The sequence below is a fragment of the Mus caroli genome, chromosome 13, assembly GCF_900094665.2.
Source record: "Mus caroli chromosome 13, CAROLI_EIJ_v1.1, whole genome shotgun sequence".
Taxonomy (NCBI): domain Eukaryota; kingdom Metazoa; phylum Chordata; class Mammalia; order Rodentia; family Muridae; genus Mus; species Mus caroli.
In genome coordinates, this window is record NC_034582.1 from 98,793,416 (window position 1) to 98,808,612 (window position 15,197).

Here is a 15,197-nt window from a genome sequence, read left to right on the forward strand (position 1 = left end):
AATATTGGGTTCCCTCCCCTTTCCTTTATAACTGAGTGTCTGGAAATAGTAAAATTGAGCTTTGATCAGGATCTTGTCTTAGCTCCATTCATTCTTCCGCCCCGTCTAGATTCCTCTCTTTTCAGCTCGAACTGCCATTCTCAGTTGAACCGTTCGTGTTGTGGACTGCGGGCAGGCCGCAACAGTAAAGTCAACTAGAGTGGGGAAAGAGTCAGAACCACAATGGTGGGGAAAATACAAGACAAGTTCAGTGCTGTGTGCATGTATGATAACGAAGACCACGATTCTGTACTCTAAGCAACTACATAATAAACGTAAGAGAATAACAGACTCTGAAGAATCCTGACCAGGGGAACTAAAAGCCTTTCTAACAGCATAACAGGTCATCTCCTTGCCAATAAGGAACTTACACGCTAGACAAGGCTATTTCACTAAGATTTGAAACTTTACTAGGGAGATTTTGTCGAGTGAGATGCAACATGGTAGAGGGAAACACACACACACACACACACACACACACACGGAAGCTAATTTCACACTGAGCTGTAGGAAGATAGTTACACAATGTTTATAAATAAAATAAAATAATATATCCAAGCAGCAGGGGGCACTAGTGCACCTCTCCGACAGTTTACTTTCCGAGCCTGGAATGGCTTCAGCTGTCCAGACAGGATGTGTATTCTCTTTTCTCCTTTGCATGGGACTTAATTTTTAAAATAACACTGTATGGTTTGAATGTTTAAATATAGATGATTTAATGTCATTAAATAATATTCTGACAAATGTTTAAAACTTAGTTTTCAAGTGTAATCAATAACAGTATCTCAGCAAATTTATTAGAAATAAGTAACTCAAATCACCTAACTACTGCATCTGTGCACAGCCAGGGACAAACTCTGTCACAAGACTATCACTTGGCATTGTTGTTTGTTTTCAATTAAATACTTAAAGAGTTACATGTTTAAAATACCCCAACTTTTTGGATTCCTTGTCTTTTTGGGTTTGTTTTGTTTCTCTTGTCTTTTGTTTTGTTTTCTCATATTCACGTGTATCCTGCAAAGTTGTTGGGTTTTTTTTCCCCAGAATAAAAAGCTCTAATTAAGAGATCTGGAGGGTGGGCCAAGGGAGACAGAGAAAGTAAGGGCAAGAGAGAGCTCGGGAGAAACCTCCATCCATGCTCTATACTCTTCAAACTATGACCAAGATCCTTTCAGAATTCAAAGGCCATGACAGTCACACCCTATCAGAGACTTCTCATCTATGACACAGATCGGACTTTTTAGTTTGAGTTAAATGCTGGCACCTGACCATCTTTCCAGCTTCACGTCTTGATCAGCCCTCCTTTAACCCTGAGTGCCAAATGTTCTGTGGACACAGCTCAGGGACTCAGAACACACTGCTGCTGAAGGTCTCCATGGTCTTTGTCCTGCACTGCTTTCTCTGGCTCAGTTCCTGAGAAAAGCCTTTTCCTTGCAGATAAGCCCAGCATTCTGCCAATCTCCCAGTCTTACAGGCTCTACACGTTTCCTTTTACCAATTCTACACATAATAATTGAACACTTCTTTAATTGACTAGTATCTAATATTTTTATGATTTAAAAAATTAAATATTAAATATTAAAGCAGAAATTTAAATTCTTGATATTCATTATAATGGATTTATAAATATAAAAGAACTATGATTATGAAAATATGGTATTAATACTATAGTGAATGATAAATCTTGGAAACTTCACAAAGATCATTCTTCTGTTTGTCTTCAAATTTCCAGTGCCTCTAATAGGACCTGTGGGGGCCCAATCTGCTCGGGCTGCCATAATAAAACTCCATAAACAAAAGGACCTCAACAGCAGCAATGTACTTCTGTATGGTTTTAGAGGCTAAGTGTTCAAGGTCAGGCACCAGCTGTCTGGCTCTGGTGAGGGTAGACAGTTACCTTTCCTCTTGGCCCTCACATAGTCTCCCTTGCCTTATAAGCTGAAGCCCTGCTGGATTGGCCTTATCCTTATGACTTATTTTCCCTTCGTTATCTAGAAGCCTCACCTTCAGATACAGTACCAGCCCAGCATCAACAAATTGACCCAAGAAGCTTACAATTCGGCCAAATTGGATGGAACTCCTTACACCTTTGGGTTCTATGTGACCTTGACAAGTTGTTAAACGTTGTTTAGTGTTGCTGATATCATGAGTATAGAATTGACAGCTGTCAGTGTGTGTACGGAACAAGAGAGGATGGGGCCCAGAATGCCTATTGGTTCAATGTGAAAAATGCCAGATCACAAACAGGAGAGTGCTGAAAAAGGCAGCCATGACATCTAGGATGGACCATTAGTGGAAATGAAAGGAGAAACAGCCAGACCCTGAAAAGGGCACTGTTGATTAGTGATACATGTCATAGGGTGAGCTAGGGGACCTGACATGGCCTTCAGTGTGCACTCGAACATCATAGAACTCTAGAGGATGCTGTTGTGTGAAAGTTGCCTCCCATATTTGTACAGAGATGGCATAAACGCTCTCATGTCTTTATTTACAAACCCTCAGTTGCGGATTGGTTTTTAACAAAGACACTGTGGATCAGTGTTTACTGCAGCGGGGAGAGTTGTCTGGGCAGGGGTCAGAATGTAGGGGTTTAGGAAAGAGAACTAAAGACCTCTCCAGTGCTCACTTCAGAACTATTTAATAAAGAACTGGTTTGACTCTTCCATCACCCACCTGTGCTAATGCAGGGGCTGCCGGGAACACAACCAGCAGCTACTTGTTCTAATGACAGGTGGGTCATGTGATGGGTAGGTCACGTGGTTCCTTTACCTTTTTGATAATTCTGTTCATATTCTTTCTGGCCTGATTACCTAGATGGTATCTTTTGTTCATAATCTTAAGATGTTTCATTACTTACTCATTACTTCTAAATATTTTTGTGTTTCTCCAGTAGCAGCATGACCAGATATATTTTAATATATGTAAAATTAACATATACTTAATTATTATATAAATATATTTTATCCTATAAGATAGTTTCAATCATTTACATATATTATTTTAATAGTGAATACTCATTATACTAATAATGCACAGAGAGAAAAGGCAGACTGGAAGCTGCTGGGGACAGTGGCAAGACAAATGGGCATGACAAACTTCTGGGTCTCAGTTCCTAAACTGTTTGGTGGTGGTTGGTATTTGAATAACTGAATTGAAAGTATTGAATATTACTAGATTATATTCTTAAAATGAGTAGATTTTACAGTTCACAAATTACATTTTCAAAATATCTAAAAATCCATATCTACATGTATGTCTATATATTTCACAGTCTCTCTTCTAGGAAGCCTTCTTGCCCAGATACTGGTGCAGGCTCTAGTGAAGGCACCAGTCTGCCCCCATTCCTACCCCGGCACTTATCAGACTAGGCTACATGGGTCGGGTCTGTTGTAAACCTTAAAGCTCCACTCCCTTCCACGTCATGTCCCAGTGTTTCCCAGAGCTGTCCAGGCTCACTGCCTCAACACACTGTGGACTCAATCATTTATCCTTGGTGTCTCAGTCTCCTTACACTTAAGGCAGAGGTGACAGATTATCTTCCTCAGAGGGCTACTCTGAAGAATAAATGATAGAAATACAAATAATGTAAATATAAACAACTTGACTATTGAATAGCTCTGAATCAATTAGCGATGGAAAGGCATGTCGCCCGCCCCCCCCATCATTAGTTGCCAGAAAAATACAAAGCTGATTCTAAGGGTATGCTGCTGCTCATTGGCCTGAATGGACAGACTGCAAACATGAAAGTAGGAGAGCAACTGGAATCTTCACGCACTGATACTGGAATGTACACTTAGGAAGACTTGTTAGCAATTTCTTAAAAACGTAATGCATATCTGCCATGTGACTAAGGTTCTCACCTCCAAATACATCCCAAAAATTACAAAATAAGAGAGGGCTTTACACAAATTTCTATAGCCTAAGATGACTACAACGACAAGCACAGATCATTGAAAATGTGTAAGTACTGAGGTCCCTCAGCAGGAAACAGCAGTGATTGTCACACTCTTAAATGACATAGAATTCAGCAAACTACTGCACACAGTATACAAGTAAAACTGTAAAATCTGATGCTGGGGCAGATACAAGGCAAAGGGAATGCACGTGATTTTATTTCGTTTGAAAGGAGACAAGGATAGGTGACATCAGCCAATGGAGACAGAGATCTGCAGCAGGTAGCTTGGAGTGGGAGGGCCTTGTCTGAAAGAGGGTAAAACGGACTTCTCTGGTCATGGGAATGTTGTATATCCTGAACTGACATATATTAGAATTAATTAAATTTACCAAGCTGTAAGCTAGTTTCATTCTATACAAAGTATATCCAATAAAATGTTGACATGAAAAGTTTCAAGTTTTCACCCTCTGAAGTGTACCAGATCTTAAAAGGTATTTGTCATATGCTCGGGTGTGACAGAGTAGGTGTGCACAGACAGGTGTGCCTCCAATGTTTGTACAGTCTAAAACCCTTGAGGTCAACAAAACTCACCTCAACCACTTGAGTCTCAAGAGGACTCATGAAGCAACCAGAACTTGCAATGCATTTTCTACATCTCCAACAATGAAGGGTGCCTATTTGCTCCTCGGGGCTCTGCGTACTTGTCGACTCTTTGCTTCTTTTCATCTGTGGGAACAACAATGATCATGAGAATGGTAAGAGTCCCTGGAGAAGTTTGACTTCCGAATCCTCACAACAGCAGTTGCGTGTAGCTATATCAGAAGTATCTTGTACTGTGGTGCGAGACGCCAAGCTCCTTCGCTCTGTGTCCTGACCAAAGACATAGCAGTGTCTGGGGCTGCTCTGTGACACAGCCAGTTGTGGGGCTCCATGGCAGGATGATACCTATGTAGGAAATTTCAACATCCCCAGCACTGGTAATAACCAAAACACCTAAAAATTTGGTCCTGTGAACCAGAATTCCTTAGTCTTCCATAGATAAATTCCCTTCCCAGAGTACTGCAGTGGAATGCCTTTTCTGTCATCTAAAACAACACACTTTTCACACAATGCAGATTATGAGTGTATGCTGTAGCATTCTGTGGGGTCCCAAACTGATGCTGTCAACAGCGCAGTGTATCCAGGAGTTTGGAGCTATGTTCTACGGAATTCCAACTTAGGCCATGGACAGGTCCTGCTTTGTGAAAGAGCCTGGCTGCAGCTTTTGGGATGACCTCAAGAGTGGGTTTTGTGAGAAGGAACAGGTACCAATCTGCTAGTGACTGTGTCCGAGGCAAGGAGTGCTTTATAAAAAGTCTAACATAGAAACTTTCATTTAATTCTGATTATGATAATGCATTATGCAGTGGCTACAAGCTTATTTTCTTTCTAGAATGCTTTATGTCTCTTATTACTGATTTGGGTAGAAACGATTGCTGCCTACCCTGAGGCAGACCTACATGGTAGAAGAGAAGCAACTCCTGCAGATGTCCTCTGTCCCCCACAAGGTGCTGTGGTGGGTGAGTCCTCCCTTTATACACATAATATACGTAAACAAATAAGTGTGACTTCTTTTCCAAAAAGAATCACGGCAAGGAAGTATAAACAGTGTTCATTTTGATTTTCATTTTTGTGGTGTTGTTTTGTGGCTCTTTTTGTTTGTTTCTTTCTTTTTGTTTGTTTGTTTGTTTGTTTGACTTTTGCTTTTGAAAAAGACCAAACATTGAACGTTTGTTTGTTTGACTTTTGCTTTTGAAAAAGACCAAACATTGAACATAAAATTGGGTGAGTATGGAAGTGGGAAGGATCTGGGATGAAATGGGATATGGGGAAATGATCAAAATAGATTGTCTAAAAAGTGTTATGTAAAGGATTAAAATTTAAGTATTCATGTTTACTTTTTAGTGAAATTTAAGTGTATTTTTAACTTTTTATTGATTCTTTGTGAGTTTACATTATGCACCCAGTCCTGCTCACCTCCCCTTCCCCTCATATCTGCCTTTTGCTCCTGTATCTGTTCCCCCAAATAAAACACATACATACAAACCAAAATACAGCACAGAAAAACATCTCATCAAAGAAGCTGTGGTATATCACAGTGTTTTCCACAGTCTGTCCCTCTGTCCATCCATCTTCACTTGCAAACGTTCATTGCAATGAGTCATTGGTCTGGATCAATCAAGGTCTCTGGCTTCTGTGACACCATCATTGAATTCTCACAGGGACTCTTGGTTATCCTGTTGTTGGCCTGTGTCATGCAGATCCTGAAGCTTTGGATCAGCAAGACTAGCCCTTTCACCCATCCCAACCATCTGAAGATAGATGATATAGAATTTTGGGGTGGGCCAACTCAGAACCCTGCACCACCAGATGAGCTCTTCAGCACAGCTCCTGCTAGGCCACCCAATGCTGCCATGGGCAGGGTCAGTTCTGCTCTCATGCCCTCCAGGCCAGCTCATCTGCACCCATGCCTCCAGAGTCAGCTCTACTGTGCTGCCCAGTCAAAAATAGGGGCCCAACTTTCCAGTGCTGCAGCCTGCAAGGGTCTGGGCCAACTCTCCCATCTTCACATCCTCAGGCTGGCTCACCCTGTGCCTTTGCCATTAGGGCAGCTTTTCTGTGTTGCTCAGTTCACCTGTTCTGACATGTGCTCCAGTCAGGGAGGGGCAAGGTGTCTCTTTGCCCATTGGCAGAGGGGCTTACTTTAAAGTGGTGGTCAACAGGAGATCAAGGCCAACCAAATCAACTAAGCGGGTCTTAATTGCGCTCACAGAGACCGAGGTGGCAAGCAGAGGGCCTATAGGGGTCTATATCGGGACCTCTGCATATATGTTATGGCTGTTAGCTTGTTGTATGTGTGGGATTCCTGACAGTGGTAGTAGGTGTTTCTCTGACCCTTTTGTCTGCTCTTGGACTCTTTTTCTCCTATTGGGTTGCCTTGTCCAGCCTCAGGATGAGGGCTTTTGCCTTGTCTTTTTGTATCTTTTTTTATTATGTGTGGCTGTTGTCTATTGGCTTCTTGGAGGCTCTTTTCTGAAAAGGAAACATATGGGGAGTAGTTCTGGGGTAGGGGTGAGGTCTGGGTGGTGGGGAGCTGGGAGAACTGGAGGGAGGGGAAACTGTGGTCTGGATATATTATATGAGAATCTATTTTCAATTTTTAAAAAAAGAAAATAAATAAGGTCATGATGGTCTCTATCAGACTGCGGGGTCTTTGAACAAGCTCAGTCAGTGAAACAGTTTACTATGCCCAGTGATAATGCAAATGGTTGAGTTCAGAATAGCTCCATCAATTGTGAGTCTATGTTTAAAATTTGAGATTTTTCCCATTAATGCAATTTGATCTATTCATACAATATTTACTGAAAGCTTCAATATGCTGGACTCTGAGAACATGAAGATGAATAGTCCTATCTTCTGCTTAGTGGTGCTCCTGTGCTATAAATACATTATTAGAAGGTCTCATCCTTAGTACATCAAAAGTGCTTAAGGAGCCTTAAGTAACAATGCACTAAGCCCTACTCATGGAAGTTCTAACTTACTCTTGAAGAAAGAGCTGGAGATAGGTAAAACCTCTACTTCTGAAGTGTTGTTAAATCTAAAATGAATATGTATATATAAATGTAAATGGCTAAATTTTATCAGCTATAAGTCAGAAGCATAGGAAAAGGAACCTAAAGATCTATAATATGCAAGTAGAAAGGATTTAATTATAATAGTTATGCATGATGGGAAATTCTCATAATCCTGCCACTTGGGAAGCTGAGGCAGATGGGGGTGGGTGAGTTGAGGACAGTCTAAGCCACATGGTGAGTGCTAGATCAGCCTAGGCTAAATAGAGAGACGCTGTTTTCAAAGACATAGAACACCCCTGGCTAGCAGGCTCACCAACTCTCTGCTGGTTAACTCAGCTCTGATCTTCCAGATGACAGGCCATAGTTCTGCCTTTATCAACTGACTCATCTTCAGAACCCACAAGTGCCACAGATCACTTTACTGAAACCATCAATGATAAGAGCTATGATATGTAAAAGCTCCCCATCTTGTTTCTGCATTGTTGGAATAATCCCCACCTTGTCTAACTCCCCAAGTGTTTCTCTTTCCCCTGGATATCCCTAACCTCCTCCATCCCCAACTCTTTTACCCCGTGATTCTCTTCTCAGGGAAGCCTCACACCAGAATCAAGTCTGAAAGTATCCATGTACGTTTATATGCCCCCAAATCCAGATACTCAGGTTCCTCTCAGATAGTCGCCCAGGTCCTCCTAACTTGTAGTAACATACAAATAAAGGTCAATAGGACATTTCAGTAAGTCCTCAGTGACAACTACCAAAGACTACACTGTGACAACTCATCCTTATAAATGATTTTTAAATCTATAGATCTCATTTTGATCTTGTTCCAAAGATCTAGGCCAGTATTTCCAATGTACAGATGTTGCATGAACATCTTTTTAAGACTGCTCTGGGAGAAATGTTTGTCCTGGCAGTTCATTAAGAATAAATACGTGCAAATCTACAGATAATAACTTAACCAGATGTGGTTACATAGCACTTGAAAAGTAGCCAGTCCATATTGTACAAAAACATATAATAGATGTTGAAGACTTGGTAAAAAATAATGAGAAATATATTTTAAAATGTATGTTAACTATATAATCAAATTTTAATATACTATATTGTATAAAGTTAATTTAACCTGCTTTTCTTCCTCTATTTGGAATGCATGGTTGTGTGTGTTGTATATGCATGTTTATGCACATGTTCATATGTGTATGAGCATGTAGAGGCCACAGGTCAACATCAGATGTTCTTCCTTCTCTATTGCTCGTTGGCCAATTTTTAAGGCAGTATTTATTTTTCATGTGCATGTGTGTGTGGGCATGTGTGTACCAAAGCAGATATTGAGGTCAAAGAAAAACTATATTGTCAGTTCTCTCATTATATCATGTGGCTTTAAGGAATTTAACTCAGGTTGTCAGTCTTAAAGAGAGGTTTCCTTTACCTAATAAAACTTTTTCTATTTTTTTTCTTTTTTTCTTAGATATTTTCTTTATATACTTTTCAAATGCTATCCTGAAAGTTTCCTGTACCCTCCCACCGTCCTGCCCCCATACCCACCCACTCCCACTTCTTGGCCCTGGCATTCCCCTATACTGGGGCATATAAAGCTTGCAATACCAAGGGGCCTCTCTTCCCAGTGATGGCTGACTAGGCATCTTCTGCTACATATGCAGCTAGAGACACGAGCTCTGGGAGTACTGGTTAGTTCATATCATTGTTCCACCTATAGGGTTGCAGACCCTTTCAGCTCCTTGGGTGCTTTCTCTAGCTTCTCCATTGAGGGCCCTGTGTTCCATCTTATAGATAACTGTGAGCATCCACTTCTTATTTGCCAGGCACTGGCATAGCCTCACAAGAGAAAGTTATATCCTGCTTGTGGACGTTGTACATCGTGGTGCGGAGCCTAGTGCGCACCACGATGTACAACGTCCACAAGCAGATTTATTGTTTTAAATAGCTGAGTAAGACACTGTCAATAAGACAAAAAGGCCACCAACAGATTGGGAAAGGATATTTACCAATCCTAATTCTGATAGGGGACTAATATCCAATATATACAAAGAGCTCAAGAAGCTGGCCTCCAGAAATTCAAATAACTCCATTAAAAAATGGGGTACAGAGCTAAACAAAGAATTCTCAACTAAGGAATACCGAATGGCTGAGAAGCACCTGAAAAAATGTTTAACATCCTTAATCGTCAGGGAAATGCAAATCAAAACAACCCTGAGATTCCACCTCACACCAGTCAGAATGGCTAAGATCAAAAATTCAGGTGACAGCAGATGCTGGTGAGGATGTGGAGAAAGAGGAACACTCCTCCATTGCTGGTGGGATTGCAAGCTTGTACAACCACTCTGGAAGTCAGTCTGGAGGTTCCTAGAAAATTGGACATAATACTACCGGAAGATCCAGCAATACCTCTCCTGGGCATATACCCAGAAGAAGTTCCAACTGGTAATAAGAACACTATGTTCATAGCAGCCTTATTTATAATAGCCAGAAGCTGAAAAGAACCCAGATGTCCCTCAACAGAATAATGGATACAGAAAATGTGGTACATTTTTTTTTTTTGAGACAGAATCTCTCTCTGAGTGTGATGCTTGCTGACTAGGCTAGACTGATAAGCCAGAAATGTCCCACCCCCACCCTACCCCTGTCCCTAGGATCTTCTTTGCCTCTGTCTCCTCAGGGCTGGGATTTCAAGCATATACCACCATGTCTGGCCTTTCCCATGAGTAATGGGGATCCAAACTGGTCATGTGGAACCTATTGATACATGTGATAAGGTTACAAAAAGCTAAACATAACGGGCAAAATATGACAACTAGGATGGTGTACATATGTCCATCCTTTGACCTGTGAGCCACATGGAACCACATATGGCTATGTGAGGGCCAACACAAAATTATAAACTTAAACTTTGTGAGACTATTTTCACAAGTTTAATTTTTTGTTGTTGTTGTTATTACTGGCTTACTCAGTTCTAGGGTATACTTTGAAGATGATCATGTCACAATGTTCAAAGGCCGGACACAACTCTTCTAGCAGTACATTTGCCAAGAGTTCCTTGGGTAGGACTTCTTGTCTACCTCCCCTGTCTCTGCATCTACAATTTGCAATTAAAGCTGCAATTTTAAATTATTTTTAAATATTAAAAATTACTGCAAAAACTATGCAGTCAAAATTAATAGTCATCATGCTTTTAATCAATAAACTCTTTTGACACAGTTATGTAATTCTCTCTTACTGTCCTTCCCATAATTTTGGCTGCATGGTTTTTTGAATACAGATACTTGCATAGTTCCCTAGAAACAGTGCTTTCTAACTCTTAGCCTCTTTCTGGTACAGCATTTTCATTCCCTATGGCATCGTTGAGCCAATAGTTGTTATCCTTTAAGGATGAAGTCAATGTTAAATATAGCGGGTGGACTCTAGGGATATTCAGTTTCTCTTCTTTCAGTACATATCTCCCCAAAGCAGTCAAGTTCTATCATTCTTAGTTCTGCTTTTCTTAACAATTCGAGTTACTAAAAGGCATTCTCTACTCATTCCAGTCACATAATCAAATGCAGTATCTGATCTTAAGAAACTCACAACAAACATTGACCGAAATCAGACAAACAATACATAGATGAGAGCTCCTCACGTTCCCTTTATCTCTTCATGGAAACAGATGATCTGTTCAATAAATAATACAAGCGTGCTGATCTGAAGTGTCAAGTTATAGGAAGCCTATCTTTAAGTTCTGACCTCTGTACCCAAGTGTCCGAGATCTATTCCCGGTTCCCTACTCACTCACCTTTGTGTCTGTGTTGTTGTGTTTCTCTCCACCCAGTCCCATTTGTGCTGCCAATATACCTTTGTATATGTGGCCTCCCACTGAAGCGTGCTTGACTTATCAGGGACCACCCCTCTCCCAGCAGCTATCAATCAGTTGCCTTTAGCTCCATTGCTAGGGGTAGGAATTCATGTCTACTTCACCTTTCTAGGCTGGAGTTTAGTCTTTCTTGGGCTTGTGGATACTGGGCTCACAGCTGCTATGGATTTATAGGTACAAAGGCCCTACTACATCTGGAAACCACTAACTGTTTCTTGGTGATCCACCAGCCCTGGCTCTTACTACCTTTCACTCCCCTCTTCCGTAATGAACCCTTAGGAATGAGGGTGTAATATAAGTCCCGTTTAGGGGTGACCATTCCATGGCCTCTAAGTCTTCTCAAGTTGATCAGTTGTTTTATCTGCTACCGAAAAAAAACAAATCTCTGGTGTGGATTGAGAAATACACAAGTCCATACTACATGGCTCCGTACACTTCTGTTTCCACAGTTAATTATTAATTACGTTTGAACTAAAGTGGAGTTCTTCAGCTATGGAGAAGAGGGGCTTAAGAGAAAGATGTCTAGCTGTGTTTATACTTATCTGAACTTGAAAGGGGAAGCAACAGATGGTTATCTGCTAGCAATCTGTTTATAAAAATGAGATGGCTTCTGGCCAATAACTTATGTTAAAAGGAAGGGTGAGACACTGAAGCCTAACTTATTAACAAAGTGGGTAGTCCTTTGAACAGTCTTGAACAATTTATGTGTTGGACACAAACTCCTCCAGCTCAGCAACTGAGACACTATAGTACTGGCTTAAGCAAGTCAGGGAACTATGTGAATATCTTGTCCAAAGGTTGTGGGGAGCAGTCCAGACAGTCTTATGGTTTTCTTAATGCACAGTACCCATACTCACACATACACTGGCACCTGCTTACTACATCACTGCCTGTCCTGCTCCTGCTATAGTGGCTGACGCTTCTTGAATGTTATTGCACATTTGGGAAACATTGCTCCAAGAGTTACAGCTCTCAAATGCTGAACACGTCAGTGGCATAATACTGCAAACTTACACTCACAAACATCACCATCAACCTCAGCGAGAATATTCTTTGATTACAGGACACCAGTAAAGCTTGTAAGGTCACAGTAATTGCCTAAAGTTTTCATTTTAACTTAAAAGATCAAATTTTGTGACACATAACAAGTATGAAAAATGCTCATATCTGAACACCTGCAGTCATTTGGGCAGGCTGCACAGTAGCTCACAACTGAAACACGGCGCGTCTGGTCAGCTTTCAGTAGTATGCAAGTTCTTCCTACCTTTTTAACCACAAAAATATTTGGGATTAAAGATAATGCATGCCTGGGGCAGTAGAGAATGAAAGGACTACTGGCAGGCAAGCCTGTGGTTCTATTTACCAACCACTGCCTTTGTGTCTCCAGTGAGAACTGCAGTGGTGAGAAAGGCAAACCACGCCTTAACATTATCTCATTTCTCAACCCGGTCTTAGCAATACAACTTGAGAACTGATACTTAACACAAAGTAGATCTCTCCAAAACGTCATCTATGCAAATTCCCTTGCCCGATTATATCCCTCAAAATGGTTAAGGAGGACAAATAAGTCCCTGTGAAAGAAACATTAGGAACGGCTTAGGCTGTAATTTTCTGTAACACTGAGCACGGCAATTACAACCCCCGTAAAGAAGCTCAAGTCTTTGTCTACCTCTGACTGTTATTTCCCTCTGTGGAAAAACGTCAGCCTTGGCTCAGGTATAATTCCATATGAAGGAACTTGGGATTTCCTTATTACCAAAATATTTCTTTAAAACTAAGATTGAAATCAAGTGAGGTGAACTTGGTAAATATGTGAAAAAAGTTAAAGCACAGCAACTTAGAAAGCAAAATGGTTATGGGGCTTGTTCAGTTCAGAGTCCTGCAGAGCAACACCATTTCTATCTTTTATTGTTGGGTTTTGAGGGTTTTCTTTCATTCTTGGTTTTGCTGTCAAGCTCATGCTGGTTTTGAACTTCTGGACTCAAGCAAGCCTCCTGCCTTAATCTCAATGTAGCCAGGACTCCAAATGCATACAACCATGGCTAACCAATTTTTATTTTTAAGCAGATCAATATATTCATCTTTGCTTACAAACACTACGATATATTTGTAGGCATCATTCTGTAGGCTACTCAATCTCCTAAAAGTTGTATGATTGGCAGGTCTCCCTGAAATGAGAGAAAACATCTACTCTGTCGATATTAAGAAGCAACATCTTTGAATGCTAGTGAGATCTCACCATATGGGATGCATGAATTTAAGTAGCAGTCCACAACTGCTTTGCAAAAACAGCCTTCTGAACCAGTGGCTGCTTCCTGGACAGAATGCCATGCATAATAAGTTTGCTGGGAATGGGCTATACCTATAAGGTCATTTTGTAAAATTAGTAAGATGTCAGCCCATGCTCGTGCTCTTGAACCCTGGTGTCTGTTTTGGCCCCAGAAGAACTGAAGTGCAGAGCACCCCAACCTAAGTAATTTACAACAAAAAATTAACAAAACTGAAATTGACCTACTAGATAGAACTGGGGGTAACTTCTTAGCTATGTCTAGGCTCTTTTAGACTTTATGGCTCCTACTTAGTTCAATAAATAGTTTAGCACATGAATTATTTAGTGTAAGCTGGCTTGTTACCTAAGCTCCCTTTTACATTGGCATTCACTAAGTCAAAGATATCAAATACTTCTGCAGAGATAGGAGAAAGACTTGGGCTATTTCCAAACTGCCAGTTTTACAATTCTAGGCACAGGACCTGCAGTGACTAAAGCCTCTAATTTATTAACTCTAAAAGTGTCTAAATCCTGAATTAGAGACCTTAATCTTCTTTAGTAATTGTTGGCCTTAAACACTTCTGGGTTTGAAACTGATGAAGTCAGTCTTAACGGTTCTTGGATATTCACAGTCAAAACTGTCTTCTTAGAAAGTACCCCCACCTCTGTTAGGAAAAAAATACCCAGTCTACCATATTCCCACAGAGCTCCTATTCCATACCTATCCTATGCCTTATCTGTCTTCCTAGGATTCCTCAGTTCTTAGGCACTATACAATTCAAAACTGACTTTAGCAAGTGTGGTGCTTTGAATATGAAATTTCCTTGATGGGCTTATGTTCTAACCACTTGGTGCATGCTGATGGAGTGGTCTGGGAAGGCTGTGGAAACTTTAAGAGGTGATCCTTGAAGTAAGTCACTAGGACAAGACCTAAAGGCTATATATGACCCCACTTCCCAGTGTCACTTTGCTTTCCAAATGTAGATGCAGTGTGATCAGCCAGCCTCATGCTCCTGCTACCACATGCTTCTAGGCACCTGTCATGTCTTCCCTGTCACATCTTCCCTGTCATGTCTTCCCTGCCATGCCTTCCCTGTCATGTCTTCCCTGCCTTGTCTTCCCTGTCATGCCTTCCCTGCCTTGTCTTCCCTGTCATGCCTTCCCTGCCTTGTCTTCCCTGCCATGCCTTCCCTGTCTTGTCTTCCCTCTCATGCCTTCCCTGTCTTGTCTTCCCTGCCATGCCTTCCCTGTCATGTCTTCCCTGCCATGCCTTCCCTGTCATGTCTTCCCTGTCATGCCTTCCCTGCCTTGTTTTCCCTGCCATGTCTTCCCTGCCATGCCTTCCCTGCCTTGTTTTCCCTGTCATGTCTTCCCTGACATGCCTTCCCTGCCTTGTTTTCCCTGTCATGTCTTCCCTGCCATGCCTTCCCTGTCATGTCTTCCCTGCCATGCCTTCCCTGTCATGTCTTCCCTGCCATGCCTTCCCTGTCTAGTCTTCTCTGTCATGTCTTCCCT

General features: G+C 41.3%; 1 protein-coding gene across 7 annotated transcripts in view; it reads right to left on the reverse strand.

Moving 5' to 3' along the window:
* Rnf180 (ring finger protein 180) overlaps positions 1–15,197 on the reverse strand; it is a 167,192-nt gene that overhangs the window by 134,699 nt on the left and 17,296 nt on the right. For all 7 annotated transcript variants that reach the window (XM_029484986.1, XM_029484985.1, XM_029484984.1 and 4 more), the window contains exon 2: positions 4,526–4,660. In XM_029484986.1, coding sequence (XP_029340846.1) covers positions 4,526–4,660 — 135 coding nt within the window. The remainder of the gene's footprint in view (positions 1–4,525; positions 4,661–15,197) is intronic.